This window comes from Mobula hypostoma, chromosome 3, assembly GCF_963921235.1.
Source record: "Mobula hypostoma chromosome 3, sMobHyp1.1, whole genome shotgun sequence".
Classification (NCBI taxonomy): domain Eukaryota; kingdom Metazoa; phylum Chordata; class Chondrichthyes; order Myliobatiformes; family Myliobatidae; genus Mobula; species Mobula hypostoma.
This window is the reverse complement of record NC_086099.1, coordinates 42,099,616-42,119,832: the sequence shown is the minus strand read 5'-3', so window position 1 is coordinate 42,119,832 and position 20,217 is coordinate 42,099,616. Positions and strand designations below refer to the sequence as shown.

The following is a 20,217-nucleotide window of genomic DNA, read 5'->3' as shown; positions in this document are numbered from 1 at the left end:
ACTACTTGTCCTTGATTTTTTTTAATCCACCCTTATTTCTTGTTTTAATTTCATGTCCATGTGTGTGTGTGTGTGTGTGTGTGTGTGTGTGTGTGTGTGTGTGTGTGAGTGAGTGTGAGAGAGAGAGGATAAGCTGGAGAGATGGAGAGGAGCCAGAGACAGAGAGAGAGAGAAAGATAGGAAGAGAATGAATGTGTGAGAGAGGGAGGCAGAGAAAGAGAGAGGGAAGGAGATGAAGAACGGAAAGGGAGATAGAGAAAGGGAGATGAAGAAAGGAGAGGGAGCTGAAGAGAGAGAGAGAGAAAAGGAAATAAAGAAAGGAGAGGGAGATGGAAGAAAGAGAGAGGGAGAGAGAGAAAGTGAGAGCGAGAGAAAGCTGCAATTTGTTACCACTGCAACCATTTATTACAAGTTACCACTGATTCTTGCTTTTAGAATATAAAGGTCTCCACTGTTCAAGTAAAAGAGAATTTAATTTTCCTTAGTCTCCATGGATAAAACAACACATTTTGATAAAGGTTCATACATGCTAAGACAAATTAGGAAAACCTGCAGGTTACGATAAAGAGTTGCATTGCCAGTGGAGTATATCTTGTTCCATCAGGCTGACCGTTTCCTTTGCTTTGGTCAGAAAGAATATGTGTACTACTTTCAGATCAGATTATCAGGAAATCCAAGGCCTGGATGATTTGTGAACCCAATCCAATGGGAGGTAATGCCAAAGAGAACGCATTGCAGGGTCTAAGGTTCAAAGGGGGGAGTTTAAAGGAGATTTACGAGGCAAGTCTTTTTACACATCATAGTACATGCATGGAACACTCTTCCAGGGGAAGTGATGGAAGTCGATATTATAGCAATGTTTCAGAGCCATTGGAACAGACACATGAACAGGCAGACAATGAAGAGATATGAACTATGTGCAAGCAAATGTATAGTGTAAATTGACACCATGATCAGCACAGACTTAGTGGCCTGAGGACTTTGCTATTCTGCTCTATATTCTGTGTAAGTGTCATGGTCATGAGAAAATTGTAGAAAGACATTGACTTTTAAAGGGGATCTGAGAGAAACATATTAGATAGTATGAAGATCAGAAAACTGAAAAGATAACAGAGTGGCAGATGGTGATGTGGGAACAAACTGATAACATTCAGGACTGTGAAAAGCATTTGTGCACATTTTATGAGAACATGCAAATAGTACTGGAACTGTGCTAAGGAGAGGGCAGCTATCAACAAAATGATAGTCTGGATGAGTGAAATGGCTTCACTGTATTTAAGCACTTTAAAGATACTTTTCATCCCTTAATAATATAATGTTTTAATACTTCAATACATTGACCTTATCTATCAGGGCACTAAAGATATAATAGCTAGCATTTCAGTTGGTGGTCTACAATTCATAGAGTCTGTTATTGATTGAAGGCATGAGTCTGAATCCCATCCTGGCAGCTAGAGAGTTTATGCTGTCAAAGTTATTGTAAAATGACAGTTGCCGTCAGCTCTGGTGACCATAAAGTTGTCAAATCTCCGTCAGAAACCACTCTTGTTTACTAATGTCATTCAAGCAAAAGTGATCTGGCATCATTACCTGTTTGGGCCTGCTTGGCAGTCCAGGCTTCTGACGGGGTTGATTTGTAATTGCCTCTTGAGGTGGGCTGGGTAAGAGGTCAATTAGGAATGGACAATAAATCCCAGTTTTTCCAACGATAGTCAGACTTTGTCCATCTCACTTAGGCTTTATTATTATCTTTAATCCTTTTAAACTCACCGGGCTACAGACGTTCTTGGAATGATAGCAAGGAGCAACTTGCAAGAGTCTTTCATGTTTCAAGGATTGAAGATGTTCCAAAGTGCTTCACAGTATTGTTCAGACACCAGTTGAACTCTGTTATTCTTCTCTCAATAAGGCCATTGTCATTTTTCTGTCAACTTGAGGAGCTTATAAGAGTCTTAGTTCAACATCTCTTCCAAAAGTTGACACACCAACAAGGGAACCCTTCATTTCTATTGCTCTGGACTGTTGGCCTGGTTTACTGACCCCAGGCTGATATACAAGCTAGTGAGAACGATTATGTGAACTGGATTTTATCAGGTAAATTCTGATCCTCTCCACAAGAATACATTTTCCAGGATATGATGCTGGACATTGTCAGAAACAAAAAATCTGAAGAGATACCATTTTACAGTCATTCATTGGCGTCAGTCTTATTGCATTGGACCACAAGTTTTCTCAAAAGTGTCGTCTCCTCAGAATTTATTTTTGTTTATGATAGGCCGCTTGAAGCTGGACACAATATAATTTTAGACTACTTGTATAATGTAGGAATTTGGAGAAAAAAAATTAACTTTTATTTAATATAATGCATTTAACTGCATAATGTTGAGGTTGGATCACAAATAGAGAAAGCTTGGAGACAGTGAGAAAGGGAGGATAGGCAGGTGATAGAGAAAGGACGCACTCAGACGGATGGTTTGAGATGTGTCTATTTTAATGCGAGAGTTTTATGAATAAAGTGGATGAGCTTAGAGCATGGATCAGCACTTGGAGCCATGATGTTGTGGCCATTACAGACATTTGGACAGTGCAGGGGCAGGAATGGCTACTTCAAGTGCCGGTCTTCAGATGTTTCAGAAAGGACAGGGAGGGAGTCAAAAGAGGTGGGGTCATGGCAGTTGATCAGAGATAGTGTTACAGATGCAGAAAAGGAGGAAGACATGGAGGGGTTGTCTACAGAGTCTCTGTGGGTGGAAGTTAGGAATAGGAAGGGGTCAATAACACTACTGGGTGTTTTTTATACGCCACCCAATAGTAACAGTGACATCGAGGAGCAGATAGGAAGACAGATTCTGGAAGGGAGTAATAATAACAGGGTTGTTGTGGTGGGATATTTTAATTTCCCAAATATTGATTGGCATCTCCCTAGAGTGAGGGGTTTAGATGGGGTAGAGTTTGTTAGGTGTGTTCAGGAAGGTTTCTTGACACAATACGTAGATAAGCCTACAAGAGGAGAGGCTGTATTTGATCTGGTATTGGGAAATGAACCTGGTCAGGTGTCAGGTCTCTCAGTGGGAGAGCATTTTGGAGATTGTGAGCACAATTCTGTCTCCTTTGCCATAGCATTGGAGAGGGATAGGAACAGACAAGTTAGGGAAACGTTTAATTGAAGTAAGGGGAAATATGAGGCTATCAGGCAGGAACTTGGAAGCATAAATTGGAAACAAATGTTCTCAGGGAAATGTAAGGGAGAAATGTGGCAAATGTTCAGGGGATGTTTGCGTAGGGTTCTGCGTAGATATGTTCCAATAAGACAGAAACGACGGTAGAGTACAGGAACATTGGTGTCTAAAGGCTGTTTTAAATCTAGTCAAGAAGAAAAGAAGAGCTTATGAAAGGTTAAAAAAACTAGGTAATGATAGGAATCTAGATGTTTATAAGGCTAACAGGATGGAGCTTAAGAATGAAATTAGGAGAGCCAATCGGGGACATGAGAAGGCATTGTCGGACAGGATTAAGGAAAACCCCAAGGCATTCTACAGGTAAGTGAAGAGCAAGAGGATAAGATGTGAGAGAATAGGACCAACCAAGTGTGACAGTGGAAAAGCGTGTATGGAACCGGAGGAAATAGCAAAGATAATTAATGAATACTTTGCTTCAGTATTCACTATGGAAAAGGATCTTGGCGATTGTAGGGATGACCTGCAGCAGATTGAAAAGCTTGAGCATGTAGATATTAAGGTAGAGGATGTGCTGGAGCTTTTGGAAAGGATCAAGTTGGATAAGTCACCGGGACCGGACGGGATGTAACCTAGGCTACTGTGGGAAGCGAGGGTGGAAATTGCTGAGCCTCTGGCAATGATCTTTGCATCATCAATGAGGACGGGAGAGGTTCCAAAGGATTGAAGCATTGCAGATGTTGTTCCCTTATTCAAGAAAGGGAGTAGGGATAGCCCAGGAAATTATGAGCCAGTGAGTCTTACTTCAGTGGTTGGTAAGTTGATGGAGAAGATCTGGAGAGGCAGGATTTATGAACATTTGGAGAGGCATAATATGATTAGGAAAAGTCAACATGGCTTTGGAAAGGCAGGTCGTGCCTTACGAGCCGGATTGAATATTTTTAGGATGTGAGTAATCACATTGATGCACGTAGAGCCATAGGTGTGGTGAATATGGATTTTAGCAAGGCATTCGATAAGGTACCGCATGTAAGGTTTATTGAGAAAGTCAAGAGGCATGGGATCCAAAGGGACATTTCTTAGTGGATCCAAAGCTGGCTTGCCCACAGAAGGCAAAGAGTGGCTGAGATGTTGAAGTTCTTCAAATTGCCTGTCATTGAATGCAGATTAAAATTATTGACCAACAGCTTTCTTAATCTTGACATCAGTTATTCTGTCTTGAATAATGAAGACAGAGAGGAGTGGAATGATGATGGTGCTAAATGGCAACTCCTTCGCTTGCGTCTTCAGAAACAGCTCTTTAATATCTTCATTTTTCCCTTTCAGAGTCCTTTTGAAGACCCTGACCTGGAGTTAACACTGACTACGGTTCTTTGTGGGACTGGGACCCGCTCTCAGGGTTTTATAACCGGGCGTTGTTGTTCGGCATGCCAAGAGCTCGGCCTAAGAGTCCAGCGCAGCTTTGGAGGCCTAGGATCAGGGGGCTCTGGAGACAGGCGGATCGAAGGTCTGTGTCATGGCAGGAGACCCATGTGTTGTCAGGGAGTAGGGATATCTATGGCTGTGTGCCCAAATCTTTGGGCACAGAGCTCGAAAAAAAAGCGACGTAACGGACTTTTAACATCGTACAGCAGTGAGTTATTTGTTATATCTCTCCACTTGCTGTGAAAACAGAGACATCACTTTCTCTGTTATTAGGGAGAGAGAGAGCCTGTGGTATGTTGAATACCAGGTGAAACGCAAAGTCTTTGGGGTAACTGCAAGTCTGTGTCTTTGCTGTTGCTTTTCTCACGTTTGAGTGCTCGGTGGCAGGTGACGATGCTTTTTTTGCCGGTGGGGGAGTGGTATTGTTGCTTGCTGCCGCTTATGTGCGGGAGGGAGGGGACTGGGGGGAGACTTTGGGGTTCCAATATTTGACTGTTGATCATTCTTTGGGGAATTCCTCTTTTTGTGGATGGCTGTGAAGAAAAAGCATTTCAGGATGTATATTGTATACATTCCTCTGTCATTAGCTGTACCTTTGAAACCTTTGAACAAAAATAACAAATATAGGTGATTTCAAGAAATGCTGCGTGTTAGGCATATTTCATGGTGATTTTCATGATTTGCAGCACAACATCCATCAGATAATATTCAGGAAGCAAGAGCTTTGATGTCTGGTGCTATTGGCCCTTTCATTCCAACAAACATATCCCCAACTAACATCTGGGTGGTGGATATTGCCATCGGCTCCTTACAATCTTCACGAATCTGCGAACAAAAGGATGCCATCTATATTAATTCATTGTAATAATATCATTTGGTCTTGGATTGTCAATATTTGCAAGTAAATGCAAGAAAGTGGCATATTCAAATGATGTTTCTAAAATTTAATTGGTCTTTTAAGACATCATTTAGTATGCATTCACATGGGATCTGAATAAATATTTTCTACATGTTATCAGGATACAGCATTTCAATGAAATATAAAGAGATAGACATCAGAATTAAAAGCAATCCCTTTCTGGAACCCATAATGTTTGCTGAAAATTTCTGGTTCACTTTGACACCTTCATGTGACTTTCATAACTGATGTTGATTCAGAACAGTAGATTTGCAAATCTTCACGTTCATTAGTGGTTTAGGTTGTTGGTGGGACACTGAGATAAATAAACCACTTCCCTCTTAGTTCATTATAAATTCAATAACTTTGGTGTTATCACAGAAGAAACAATAATGAATCCTTCACTGTACAATCCACTTGTTTTGTTAATTGTCATCTTCCTAGCTCCAGCGTGTAAGTAGCAAAATACTGAATACTAAAATACTTTCCATTCATGAAAGCATTTATTTTAATTATATTTAATTTATGATGCACATTATAAGCATGGTTTATGGTAAGTGCTGTACTTTTTCTGTTTTAGCTACATAATATTTATCTACTATATACAGTGGCTTGCAAAATTTGGGCACCCTGGTCAAAATTTCTGTTACTGTGAATAGCTAAGCAAGTAAAAGTTGAACTGATTTCCAAAAGGCATGAAGTTAAAGGTGACATATTTCTTTAATATCTTAAGCAAGAAAACCTTTTTTTATTTCCATCCTTTACAGATTCAAAATAACAAAAAAGGGAAAGGGCCCAAAGCAAAAGTTTGGGCACCCTGCATGGTCAGTACTCAGTAACACCCCTTTCAATTCTTGTTTGGGGGATTTTTGCCCATTCTCCCTTGCAAAAGGCTTCTAGTTCTGTGAGATTCTTGGGCCGTCTTGCATGCACTGCTCTTTTGAGATCTATCCACCGATTCTCGATGTTGTTTAGGTCAGGGGACTGTGAGGGCCTTGGCAAAACCTCAGCTTGTGCCTCTTGAGGTTGTCCGTTGTGGATTTTGAGGTGTGCTTAGGATCATTATCCTATTGTAGAAGCCATCCTCTTTTCAACTTCGCAAACACGAGGAAATCTGCAGATGCTGGAAATTCAAGCAACACACATAAAAGTTGCTGGTGAACGCAGCAGGCCAGGCAACATCTCTAGGAAGAGGCACAGTCGACATCTCGGCCTGAAATGTCGACTGTACCTCTTCCGAGAGATGCTACCTGGTCTGCTGCGTTCACCAGCAACTTTTATGTGTGTTGCTCTTTTCATCTTCAGCTTTTGTACAGACAGTGTGATGTTTGCTTCCAGAATTTGCTGGTATTTAATTGAATTCATTCTTCCCTCTACCAGTAAATTTTTCCCGTGCCACTGGCTGCAACACAAGCCCAAAGCATGATCGATCCAACCCCGTGCTTAACAGTTGGAGAGGGGTTCTTTTCACAAAATTCTGCACCCTTTTTTCTCCAAACATACCTTTGCTCATTGCAGCCAAAAAGTTCTATTTTAACTTCATCAGTCCACAGGACTTGTTTCCAAAATGCATCAGGCTTGTTTAGATGTTCCTTTGAACCTTTTGAATAGACCTAAACATCATTGAGAATCTGTGGATAGACCTCAAAAAAGCAGTGCATGCAATATGTTCCAAGAATCTCACAGAACTAGAAGCCTTTTGCAAGGAGGAATGGGCGAAAATCCCCCAAAAAAGAATTGAAAGACTCTTAGCTGGCTAGAGAAAGCATCTACAAGCTGTGATACTTGCCAAAGGGGGTGTTACTAAGATGGAAATAAAAAGGTTTTCTTGCTTAAAATATTAAAGAAATGTGTCATCTTTAACTTTACGCTTTTGGAAATCAGTTCAGCTTTTACTAGCTTAGCTATTCACAGTAACAAAAATTTTGACCGCGGTGCCCAAACTTTTGCTTGCCACTGTAGGCTAATAGATGTCTACTTCATCGTTTTCCCTTGTAATTTTATTTCTTATTTGGAGAGGACAACTATATAAAATGTGGTTAGAAAATTTCATTGAGCAACATGTCAAGCAGCATCTATGGAGGGAAGGAAATTGTAGAAGTATCAGCTTATTGTTTCTCCAGCCTGTGGCATCTGCTGTTTCTTGTGTCTCCTTGTACTACTATCAACTTTTCCTGTAAATCTACTTTGTAATATTTAATTTTTAACTGAGTACTATTATCTTGAGGATTAATGAGAAACTGTTGAATTTAATTTTGCAGCTATATAGGACACTAGTCAGACCCCACTTGGAGTACTGTGCTCAATTCCAGTCGCCTCACTACAGGAGAACGTGGAAACCATAGAAAGGGTGCAGAGGAGATTTACAAGGATGTTGCCTGGATTGAGGAGCATGTCTTATGAGAATAGGTTGAGTGAACTTGGCCTTTTCTTCTTGGTGCAACGGAGGATGAGAGGTGACCTGATAGAGGTGTACAAGATAATGAGAGGCATTGATCATGTAGATAATCAGAGGCTTTTCCCCAGGGCTGAAATGGCTAGCACAAGAGGGCATAGTCTTAAGACGCTTGGAAGTAGGTACAGAGGACATATCAGGGTTAAGTTTTTTACGCAGAGAGTGGTCAGTGCATGGAATGGGCTGCTGGTGGTGGTGGTGGAGGCGGAAACGATAGTGTCTTTTAAGAGACTCCTGGATGGCTACATGGAGCTTGGAAAAATAGAGGGCTATGGGCAAAGCCTAGGTAGTTCTAAGATAGGGGCATGTTCGACACAGCTTTGTGGGCCAAAGGGCCTGTATTGTGCTGTAGCTTTCCTATGTTTCTGTGGCTGTCTCATCAGCTCACTGCCATTATCATTCCCCGGTTATTCCCACCTCCACCCAGTCGCTGCCTCACTTCTGCTTTAACAGAGAAATATCTTTCTTCATTGTTTGGCGTTTCCGGTAGTTGCCCATGGACAATCCCGCACCCCCTGTGCCATACGGTTCCACGTATTCCTTGGGCTCTTCGCTTCTACCAACATCTGTGTATCTTTAGGGTGCATCTGGTGAACCTCTCCCTGAAATATCTCCACAATAATTCCCACACTATGTGAAATATAAATGACGGTACCAGCTAAACAGCACTTACCTAAAACCACAGAGTATGTACTCTGCAATCTGCCACTTTTGAGCACCTGAACTCATGACGTTTGCTGTATTCCTTTCCATCACACTCGCAAAACGTGTGGGCTGAAATGCAGCTCCCCGAACGAATGAGTTTCCACACCCCACTCTGGCCTTGCGAACCGTCGATAACCACCCGTTGCAACTGGTGGCTTCGTCTCACCAAATTAACACGTAAAGTTTTGTTTCTTACATAAACAAACATGCACACGCACACACCACATTTGTAGATACCAGTTCAGCTCTCCGTATTTGTGATTTCTCTCATTCCTGTGTACCACCGACCTGAACAGATCCAAGTGTAAGTGCTATTTTTAAAAATATTCACCGTCTTAAGACTGCTAAAATCGCTGGCCACATGATGGGTCGGGAAGGTATCCCACTCCTGACACCAAATGCTGTTGCGTGAATGAAATCACTGGAGAAAATTACTGGTAGATACAAAGCAGCTTCCTTATTCGACAAAACAAGGTACAGCAGGCATCATACAGGGACACTTTTGGTCGAACGGTCTCCAGGCCCAACGTGAGGCTCAATATTTTACGTGCTCAACATCAAAGGACAACTTTATACTTACAATATATGGACAATCCTTTGATGTGATTCTGGGTTTCTCTCCCTCTGCTATTGATGCTCCCCTCACCCGAATCTCCTCCATTTCCTGTACATCTACGCTCCCCCAATCTTCCCTCCGCTGTTATAGTGATTGAACCCCTCTTGTCCTTGCCTACTAGCCCATCAGCCTCTGCATCCAACACGTTATCCTCCACAATGTACACCACATGTAAAGTAAACCGACCACTAATCATATCTTTACATCCCCCTCCCCACCCCGCTTTCTACAGCGATCGATCCAGTGCCATATTGGCCTGAGTCCATTACTCTCTGCACCTTCTTACACTCCTGTATATTCGAATGGCTGTGCAAGGCATGATACAACTACTCTGGGGTTATCCCTGTCAAGGTTAATTAGGGATGGCTAATAATTGCTGGCATTTTCAATGATCTTCACAACTTGAATGTGAATAAACATGCATGTGAAATAAAATGTCAGTATCTTCTATATATTGCAGATCCCGGAGCTAAAATTATTGGAGGTCATGAAGTAAAACCGCATTCAAGACCTTATATGGCATCTCTCCAACTACATAATGGGAGCAGAGTGTATGCTGCCTATTGCGGAGGTGCTTTGATAACACCGAAATGGGTACTAACTGCAGCACACTGTGAAATGTACGCAATGTGATGAATGAATAAAAAAAATTTTGTGATTAGCATATAAGTGCTTAGCTCCCAATCCTAGCTTTCATAAAATAATTACTTTTACACTGTTGTCACATCGTCACTAATATGTGTATCACTGTATAACTGGCATTTATTTTTATCAGCACGTTTCAGTTTGAATGGTCAGATGAGCACTCAGTGGCCACATTATTAGGTACCTCCTGTAGCTAAAAAAAGTGGCCGCTGAGTGTATGTTTATGGTCTTCTCCTGAGTAGCCCATCCACTTCAACGTTTGACATACTGTGAGTTCAGAGATGTTCTTCTGAACACCACTGTTGTAACACGTGGTTATTTGAATTACTGTCGACTTCCTGTCTGCTTGAACCACTCTGGCCATTCTCATCTTTCTCTCTCATCAACAAAGCGTTTTTGCCTAAAGAACTTCTGCTTACTGGATACATTTTCTTGTTTATCACAACTATCACTGTAAAAGCTAGAGAATGTTATGCCCAAAGATCCCAGGAGACCAGCAGATACTCAAACCATCCCATCTGGCACCAACAACCATTCCACGGTCAAATTCACTTCGATCACATTTCTTACCCATTCTGATATTTAGTCTGACCAACAACTGAATCTCTTGACCACGTCTGCATGCTTTTATGGACTGAGTTGCTGCCACATGATTGGCTGATTGGATATTTGCATTGATGGCAGGTGTACAGGTGTACCTAATAAAGAGGTAACTGAATGTATGATACCTGTTCCACAACTAGATTTTAGCACTCTAAGTGTAGGAGTAATTTACAATCAGCTTGTCTGATGAACACCTTGAAACAATTTCAATCAGTATAGTCATGGCCCTTGCTTGGACACTAATAGGCTTTTGGAATTTGCACATTAACTACCAAATATAATGTTACTGAACTGTATATTTCCATAAAGTTTACTATTTGATTGTTGCCTTCCTGATGAATTTCTGTAAAATAATTTTTTAAGCAAAGTGTGATTAATTATCTTTATTTTTGATTGGTAACAGATCAATTGCATCAGGCCAGTTTCTTCGAGCAGTTCTTGGAGGACATTCTCATTCAAAGTATGAGAAAAGTGAACAAAGACTGCGCATCATCAAACAGATTCCCATTACAAAATATAACAAGAGGACTAAGAAAGATGATATCATGCTCCTGCAAGTATGAATTTTTTTCTCATTCTTATGCAGTGTTTAAGATCTTTAATTTGCTTATTAGCAATGTTTACTTTACTGAACAATAACTGTTGAATGGTATTTGTGACTTGGGTGAGAATTATTGATGGTGGAGAATATTAGTATTGGCAATGATCCCTCCAATCCATCCAACAGTCTCCTTGATTCCCTTCCATCAGGCAGGAGGTTCTATAGAAATAGGACAAGAACTGTTAGGAAGTGAAACAGCTTCTTCCCCTGGGCTGGAACATGACTGAACTCCCTGCCACCACCCAGGTCTCATCAGTTATGAAGCGCCAGTAGCACGTACTGTTTACTTTTTAACTATGCAACTTATTATTTGTTAATTTAATTGTGGTAATATTACGTCATGTGTTATGTGTATGAGGTACAGTATATGTACTGTGTTGTGACTGGTCAGGAGGAAGGTTGTTTCGCTTGGCTGAGTACAAGTGTACGATTGAATGACAATAAATTGAACTTGAACTTGAGCTGTCTAAGCCTGGGCAATGTCACAGTTAACCTTGTCCTTGACATAGAAAGGGGTAGTAAGTTAATTGGTCACATGGGTATAGTTGGGTGGCTGGGTTTATTGGGCCGGAAGAGCCTGTTACTGTGTTGTAACTTTAAACTAAAATAAATGTAAACTTTAATTACAAGTGTGACAGATGCTAAGTCTGTCTTTTTGGAGTTTCATCATCATCAAAGAAAGAGTTAGATAGTGAAGAACGTTCACAGTAGGTTTAGTGCTTTATGACCATCACCCACACCACAATTTTCATGACAAATTATTGATTCCATTATATGAAATGTAAATGATATTTAATTTTTTTGGTCACTTTGAAATGAGTCTCTCTCCCTTTGATCATCTGAAAAAAAAAGAAAGCAGATTGTCTGCAAAGTACAGAATAATATTTAAACAGATAAACTAACAAATCTCTTCAAGAGTAAAGATATCATTCAAGATATTTCTCACTTTTAGGAGCACAAATACATGAATTAAATGTTTTTGTGTCAACAGCTCAAGACTGCTGCAAAGATCAACCAGTACGTGAATGTACTCAACCTACCCAAAGGAGGAATCACTGACATGAAATCTGGAACAACGTGCACTGTGGCAGGATGGGGAAAAACAAAAATAGGCAATTACTCTGACACACTTCAAGAGGTGGAGGTCGAGGTAGTTGATCGGCGAACATGCAACAGCAAGGATTATTACAATCATAGACCTGAAATAACCCAGGACATGATCTGTGCTGGTGACAGAAAAGGCAGAGCAGATTCTTGTCAGGTGAGTATGCAGTCTAGCCGCGTTATCAGTAACATTTCTATAAAGCTACTGGAATAAGTATAAAAACCCCAGTGATTCACTGGTGCCTTCTATAGATTGAAACTTTCCACCCTTCCTCAGTGTTACTGTGACTGACTCTGACCTGCTTTCTGAAGGGCAACTCAGTTGAATTAAAAGGTCTTCAGAATGTGGTCCAGCATTACCTTAGGGAATCTAAAGGAAACTAGATTAGGCCATAAATTCAACACTTACAGGCAATATCCACATCCCGAGGTGGATTAAAAAAGTAATAATCAGATAAGTAAATGTGTATGTGTTGATTATGGAGGAACCATTTTCTTGTATTTTCTACAATCTCATTCTAGGCCCTGAATTTAGATGACAACATAACTCACTATGATTTCTCTACAATTAAACTTTGTCTACCGTCCGTGTGATGATGAAATGGGCAGATGCAAGATAACAGAGTCAATCCAGAGAAATGGAATGTATTGACATGTCTAAAATGTAAAGAGAATTTATTCTAAATCGTGTCAATTTGAAAATAAGCATCAGGCTAGATCTAGTGCTCTGTCTGATCCTAAGATCCGATTGAGGACAGAGTGGATCAGTCTGGCTGACACTCTGTATCCATGAGGTGCCCTGTGAGGCAGGCCAGGCTCGGGATGCCGAGCAGAATCAGGAATTGGATCCTGAGGATTTGCCTCCATGAATATCCTGACAGCCTTCAACAGCTCACAGTGAAAAATATGAGTGATGATTAAAAACTATGCAAGCATATTTAATAAAAATTTTTGAAAGATAACTGATCATAATACAAAATGATTAATACAGTTAAGAAAGTAAATTTAATAGACCATTTCCCATTATTTAGTTATTTCACAGACCAGTGACTCCATTCAGTGAAGGAGGTTCCTTTTCTTCTGTCAGCTAGTTTTGCTTAAAAGCAGGGGGGTCGGGTACAAAGTGAATCTGGCCAGATGCACGAGCTGGGTTCAGTGGAGAGTCGAGTGGCAGAGTGGAGGGACAGCTACACCAGCATTTGACATCTGTTTCATTCTGAACTTCCCAGGGGCGTGTCTACGGAAAATAGTGTCTATGGCAAGAACTGAAATTGTCCCCCTGTCCAAACATCTGACACCCATCTTTTAGATAACTTTATCATAATATCAGCTCAAAAATACAAGTCAAGCTCATTAATCTTTTAATTAACAAATTATGGCACTACATGAAAATTATAACTGCACCTTCCTTGCTTTCACTGATGTAAATTGGTCTATGATGTGATCAAAGTCAGTTTTTTTAGTTTCTACTCTTTCTACACTCAGCAGAGCAAGATCACAGAGTCTGCCTTGACCCATGGAGGCTCTCAAATACGAAAGTATTAGCTTTAACTTGTAGAATGATCTCTCACAGCTGGCAATGGAAACTGCGATGGTTAGCATTATCCGAATAGCAATGCGAAGATTGAGGAAGACTCCATCATCTCCGTACTGAACAATAAATTCAATAAACTCTTCAGTTCTTAATTTTTTCATGTTGACCCGCCTTGATAGCAACATTCTGCCATCCAAAATTTCTTCATATAGCTGCTGTCCATCAACATCAGAGCTGTACAATTTGCCCAAATTTTCACACTACCTGTTTAGGTCATTACTGTCGGTGCCATAACACAGTCTCTCGGCATCGAGAAGGAACCGAGACTTGGTGTCAGTGTCGTGCAAACGACCGAACCTTTCGTCCATTTCTCTATGAAGATGGTCGAGTGTTCCCTTCATGACTCTTTCCACTTCCTCCTTGGCTGTTAACTCAGCCTCTCTCGATTCCTCATCAGCCATTTGTTTCTTTTGTCTCTGACCTCTTTCAGCTCCACTTTCCTCCTCCTTCGGGAAGAAACGTTTCATGATCTTCTTACACAATGCCCTGAAATAAGGCCATCCTAGTGGTTCTGACCCAAGATAATCAAAGACAGAACATACACCTGAAGAAAATTCTTTTTTCACCATCCGAGGATGGCTTGTCTGACTTTAATAGAAACTGCTCAGTGGTGCCCCCTTCAGGTGGCACCCAGGGCACGTGCCATACCTGCCATACCTTAGATACGCCACTGGAACTTCAACATTCCACCAGAATTTGAAGTCAAACTGAAGTACAGATTGTAGATGGCTGATGGTTTTCTACACAATGGCTAATTAGATTAGATCAGATTATGAGGACACGCAGTCCTCTTTTATTGTCATTTAGTAATGCTTGCATTAAGAAATGATATAATATTCCTCTGGTGTGATATCACAGAAACACAGAAAAACTAACAAAAACCACATAATTATAACATATAGTTACAACAGTGCAACAACACCATAACTTGAAGAACAGGCCATGGCATAGTAAAAAAGTTCAAAGTCTCTCGAAAGTCCCACATCTCAGGCAGACAGATGTTCCGCTGCTTCTCACGTCTGTATCCATCAAATCGGAATTGTGCACAGCCCCTATTTAACAAATAGGATTTAGGAATAAACTCCGTCCAGGCCATCAGAAACATTCCATGAAAAGACTCTTTGTGAATCTAGTTACCTACATTTACTCTAAAGTAAACTCACACCTCCTCGGTACAGCTGGACATGGATAATGAATTGTGATGTGATGTCAAACTGACAGTTTGCAGTCTGTCACTTTAGCTAATTCTGCTCAATTGTCACCTTCATCTTTTTCTCTCTCTCTCCAGGGTGATTCAGGCGGCCCTTTGATTTGCGACAAAATGTATACTGGGATTGTGTCCTTTGGCAGAGGATGTGCAAATGCCAAAAAGCCTGGGGTGTACACTTTACTAACAAAGAAATACATTGATTGGATTCGGTCTATAATCGGTTTACCGCTGAAGGACGCTGAAGAGCTGTACTGAGTAATCACAATCCTGCTTCACTCTGCTTTACTTACACGGATGCTCAGTTAATTGGCCTAGAGGGCCGGCTTGCTTCTATCCTTACCTTTTCTGCATTGCATAAAATGTTACTGCAAAGTGCAATAAATAAAACTATAATTATCAAATTCCTTGCCTTGTGAAATTCCTGTCCTCTGATCTAAGTTATGAAAGTGAACTGAACCACATGTAGGTAACATTTTAGACTAACAGCAGTGACTTGCTTTGCACCATTGATAACCTTAGAGGTGTAGATAGTGGAGAAAATTAGATTCTGTGATAATTAGACTTAGCATTAAAATATCATAGATTGATTGTGGAGAAGCTTTATAGAGGTTGTCGCAACTTCATGGGCAGAAGGGCCTGCCCTGTGCTGTGACGTTCCTTGTTCTATCAAGTAAATATTGAACTTTTGAACGGAATGGTCCTCTTGCACTACCAATGATTCAATGAGATTTACATGTTGCTTCCTGCTTGTCGTTGCGAACTGCTGCAACTCCAACAGTGACCTTAGGTCATCTGTAGTGTCATCAGCCGGGGACCACCACTCATTGATATCTCTCTCCCTTAGCCCTGCTCCATCTCCTGGTAGCACAGCAGTGACAGGGGCCTCCCTGCCATCGCCTGCAGCTTCCAATGGGGTTAGTTGTTCCTCAATTATGTCCTTCCTCCTCAGCCGCAGCCAAAAGCTGCCCTTTTCTGCCTCTTCAGCCAGCTCTCTGGTGGCCCTCCTGAGCCCCATTCCTGTCACTGCCAGATCACAGGGTAACTATCGACCTGTGGCTCTGAAATCAATTGCTATGAAGTGCTTCAAGAGATTAGTTATGGCACACATAACCACAGCCTACCGGTCAACCTCGATGCTTTGCAATTCGCCTACCAGAGCAACAGGTCAATGGCAGATGCCATCTCTCTGGCCCTACACTCCTCCTTAGAACACCTTGAGAATAAAGACACGTACGTAAGGCTCCTTTTCATTGACTACAGCTCTGCCTTTAATACCATCATTCCAAATAAACTGATTCTTAAGCTCCAGAACCTGGATCTTAGCACTCAGATCTGCAGCTGGATCTTCAACTTCCTCACAGACAGGAACCAGGCTGTAAAAATAGGGGACAAGCTCTCCTCTACAATCACTCTGAGCACCAGTGCCCGACAAGGCTGTGTACTCAGTCCCCTGCTTTACTCACTGTACACCCATGATTGTGTAGCCAAGTTTCCATCGAACTCAATATATAAGTTTGCTGATGACACAACAACTGTAGGCCATATCTCAGGTAATGACGAGTTTGAGTACAGAGAGGAAATTAAGAACCTGGTGGCATGAGGCAAAGACAATAACCTATCCCTCAACATCAGCAAAACGAAGGAACTGGTTGTTGACTTCAGGAGTAGCGGACCGCACGACCCAATTTACATCGGTGGTGCGCAAGTGGAATAGGTTAAAAGCTTTAAGTTCCTCGGTGTCAATATCACAAATGACCTAACTTGGTCCAACCAAGCAGAGTTCACTGCCAAGAAAGCCCACCAGTGCCTTTACTTCCTGAGAAAACTAAGGAAATTTGGCTTGTCCCCTAAAACCCTCACTAATTTTTATAGATGCACCGTAGAAAACATTCTTCTAGGGTGCATCACAACCTGGTATGGAAGTTGTCCTGTCCAAGACCGAAAGAAGCTGCAGAAGATTGTGAACACAGCGCAGCACATCACACAAACCAATCGTCCGTCCGTGGACTCACTTTACACCACACGCTGTCAGAGCAGTGCTGTCAGGATAATCAAGGACACGACCCACCCAGCCAACAAACTTTTCGTCCCTCTTCCCTCCGGGAGAAGGTTCAGGAGCTTGAAGACTCGTACGGCCAGATTTGGGAACAGCTTCTTTCCAACTGTGATAAGTCTGCTGAACGGATCCTGACCCGGATCTGGGCTGTACCCTCCAAATATCCGGACCTGCCTCTCGGTTTTTTGCACTACCTTACTTCCCATTTTTCTATTTTCTATTTATGATTTATAATTTCAAATTTTAATATTTATTAATTTTTACTATTTTTAATATTTAATATTTGTAATCCAGGGAGTGTGAAGCACAGAATCAAATATCGCTGTGATGATTGTACATTCTAATACCAATTGTTTGGCGACAATAAAGTATAGCCTTGTCAGGGTAGATGATTGCCTCATGTCTTACACTCAGCTGCTAGGACTGAGAACTTCAGCCTCTCCCGCTCATGGGCAGCCTGCACTCCTTCCTCCCATGGGATGGTGAACTCAATGAGAACCTCTGCACTGTGAGCTGGAGTAGCTGCTCCCAATTTATCAATTGTCTCAGCTTAATTTGGCTACATAACAGAAGTCTAATATCTCCATGACATATCAATGCCTCCTTAGTTGAACAATTATCTCAACTCTCCAAATGTTTCACAGAATGGTATAAAAAGTCTAAGAAACTTTGAAATTCCCATTTCCAATCCCAGTTGAATGTTGCACACTTTGAAGGCAGCCACTGCAGAGAAGCTGCATGATCAATGAAATCAAATTGGGACAAATAACATGATTGAGAGTTGAAGAACTGTGGGAGGGAGGGAATCAGGAAGAGAGTGGGCCACTCTAAAACAGAGGTCAGAAAGATACTGAGGAACTGAGATGCAGAAAGAGTGATTGAGCAATAGATGAGCTTCAGGGTGAGATATGACTGGGAAATCAGAATGAAAGACACGGGACATGGTGATTTGGGCACTACAGGGAAAGTTGTATCAAAGAACCAAAGTTTGAAAATGAATTATAATGTTTATTTATCACTATACATTTAGAATTAGCTGCAAATATCTTATTTGTGGAACCTAATTACTGGATTTCACGATTCTATAATGACAAACCAATCCACACTGAATTGAACAATGATAATTCAAATTCATTTATCTGGCTGTATTTTGTGAGGAGGAAATTGCACTCATTTCTTGCTACCTCACCTATAATATTCATAATCCTGTTAACATCTGACAGTCAGACTGTTCATTTAATTGGATTTGGATTGGTTTATTATTGTCAAATGTACTGTGGTACAGTGAAAAGCTTGTACTGCATACTGTTCATACAGATCAGATCATTACACAGAGCATTGTGATAGAACATAGTAAAGCAAGAACAGAATGCAGAATAAGGTGAAACAATTACAGGGAAAGTGCAGTGTTAGTAAAGATATAAGGTGCAAGATCATAACAAAGTAGATTGTGAGGTCAAGAATCTATCTCCTTGTACTAGAGAAACATTTAATAGCCTTATAACCTCAGGGTAGAAAATGTCCTTGAGCCTGGTGCTACATGCTATCAGTCTTATTAAACTTCTGCCTGATGGGAACTACAATTATGCTGACTGGTTTACTGAGGTAGCGAGAAGTATGGACAGTCCATGTAGGAGAGGCTAGTTGCTGTGGTAGAGTCATAGAGAAGTACAGCACGGAAACAAGGCCTTCGGTCGATCCAGTCCATGCAGAAACCATTTAAGCGACCTAGTCCCATTGAGCTGAACTGCGACTGTAGTCCCCCATACCCCTACCATCCATGTACTTATCCAAACTTTCCTTAAACGTTGAAACGGAGCTCTCATGCACCAGTGATGCTGACAGCTCATGAAACACTTAAGTGTTCCCTTGGATTTCTTGTACTCCATGACCACCTCATTTGTTCCTACTTGCCTATACCTGCTATGCACCTCCTTTTTATCTGGAAACCAAAGCCTCATCATCTCTTGAAAACCAAGGTTCCCTAAACTTATTATTCTTAACATTTTATTCTGACAGGCACAGACAAGCTTTTTTTTTACACTCAATTTTGGTTTTGAAGGCCTCTCACCTTCGAAGTACACCTTTGCCTGAAAACAGCCCGTCCCAATCCACATTTAACAGATCATAAACAACAGGAATTCTGCAGATGCTGGAAATTCAAGCAACACACATCAAAGTTGCTGGTGAACGCAGCAGGCCAGGCAGCATCTCTAGGAAGAGGTACAGTCGACGTTTCAGGCCGAGACCCTTCGTCAGGACTAACTGAAGGAAGAGTGAGTAAGAGATTTGAAAGTTGGAGGGGGAGGGGGAGATCCAAAATGATAGGAGAAGACAGGAGGGGGAGGGATGGAGCCTCATGTCTGATTCCATCAAAATTGGCCTTTTTCTAATTTAAAATCTCAACCTGTGCACTAGACCTATCTTTTAGCATACTTACTTTGAAATGTGGTCACTGAATTCAAAGTGTTCCCCGACAGAACCTTTTGTCACCTGCCCTGTCTCATCCCTAATAGCAGATTCAGCACTGTACAGTCTCTCATCGGCTCTTCTCTATACTGATGGAGGAAACTTTTCAGAGCACATTTGACAAACTCTATACAATCTAGTCATGTTGCAGTATGTGATTCCCAGTCACTATCTGGAAAGCTAAAATCACCGACTATAACAACCTTATGTTTCTTGTAACAGTCTGTGACCTTGTTACAGATTTGTTCCTCTCAATCCCTCAGACTGTTGGGTGATCTGTTATGTAGCCATTAATGTGGTCATACCATACCATAGAACCATAGAAACTACAGCACAGAAACAGGCCCTTTGGTCCTTCTTGGCTGTGCTGAACCATTTTCTGCCTAGTCCCACTGACCTGCACACGGACCATATCCCTCCATACACCTCCCATCCATGTATCTGTCCAATTTATTCTTAAATGTTAAAAAAGAACCTGCATTTACCACCTCGTCTGGCAGCTCATTCCATACTCCCACCACTCTCTGTGTGAAGAAGCCCCCCCCCAATGTTCCCTTTAAACTTTTCCCCCCTCACCCTTAACCCATGTCCTCTGGTTTTTTTCTCCCCTTGCCTCAGTGGAAAAAGCCTGCTTGCATTCACTCTATCTATACCCATCAT

General features: G+C 41.4%; 1 protein-coding gene across 1 annotated transcript; it reads left to right on the top strand.

Annotated features, from left to right (window-relative positions):
* Positions 1-5,891: 5,891 nt before the first annotated feature.
* Positions 5,892-15,328, top strand: LOC134343389 (granzyme K-like). The gene is made up of 5 exons (XM_063042091.1): positions 5,892-5,952; positions 9,736-9,895; positions 10,927-11,080; positions 12,116-12,385; positions 15,111-15,328. Exons 1-5 carry the CDS (start codon positions 5,892-5,894, stop codon positions 15,285-15,287), a joined length of 822 nt encoding a protein of 273 aa, XP_062898161.1. The 3' UTR covers positions 15,288-15,328.
* The last annotated feature ends 4,889 nt before the right edge of the window (positions 15,329-20,217 follow it).

Bases quoted from the DNA above. Each gene is read 5' to 3' on its own strand.
- LOC134343389 (XM_063042091.1), top strand. From the start codon at position 5,892: ATGAATCCTTCACTGTACAATCCACTTGTTTTGTTAATTGTCATCTTC. The intron at 5,953-9,735 runs GTAAGTAGCAAA...TATATATTGCAG, and splicing joins CATCTTCCTAGCTCCAGCGT to ATCCCGGAGCTAAAATTATT. The intron at 11,081-12,115 runs GTATGAATTTTT...TTGTGTCAACAG, and splicing joins ATGATATCATGCTCCTGCAA to CTCAAGACTGCTGCAAAGAT.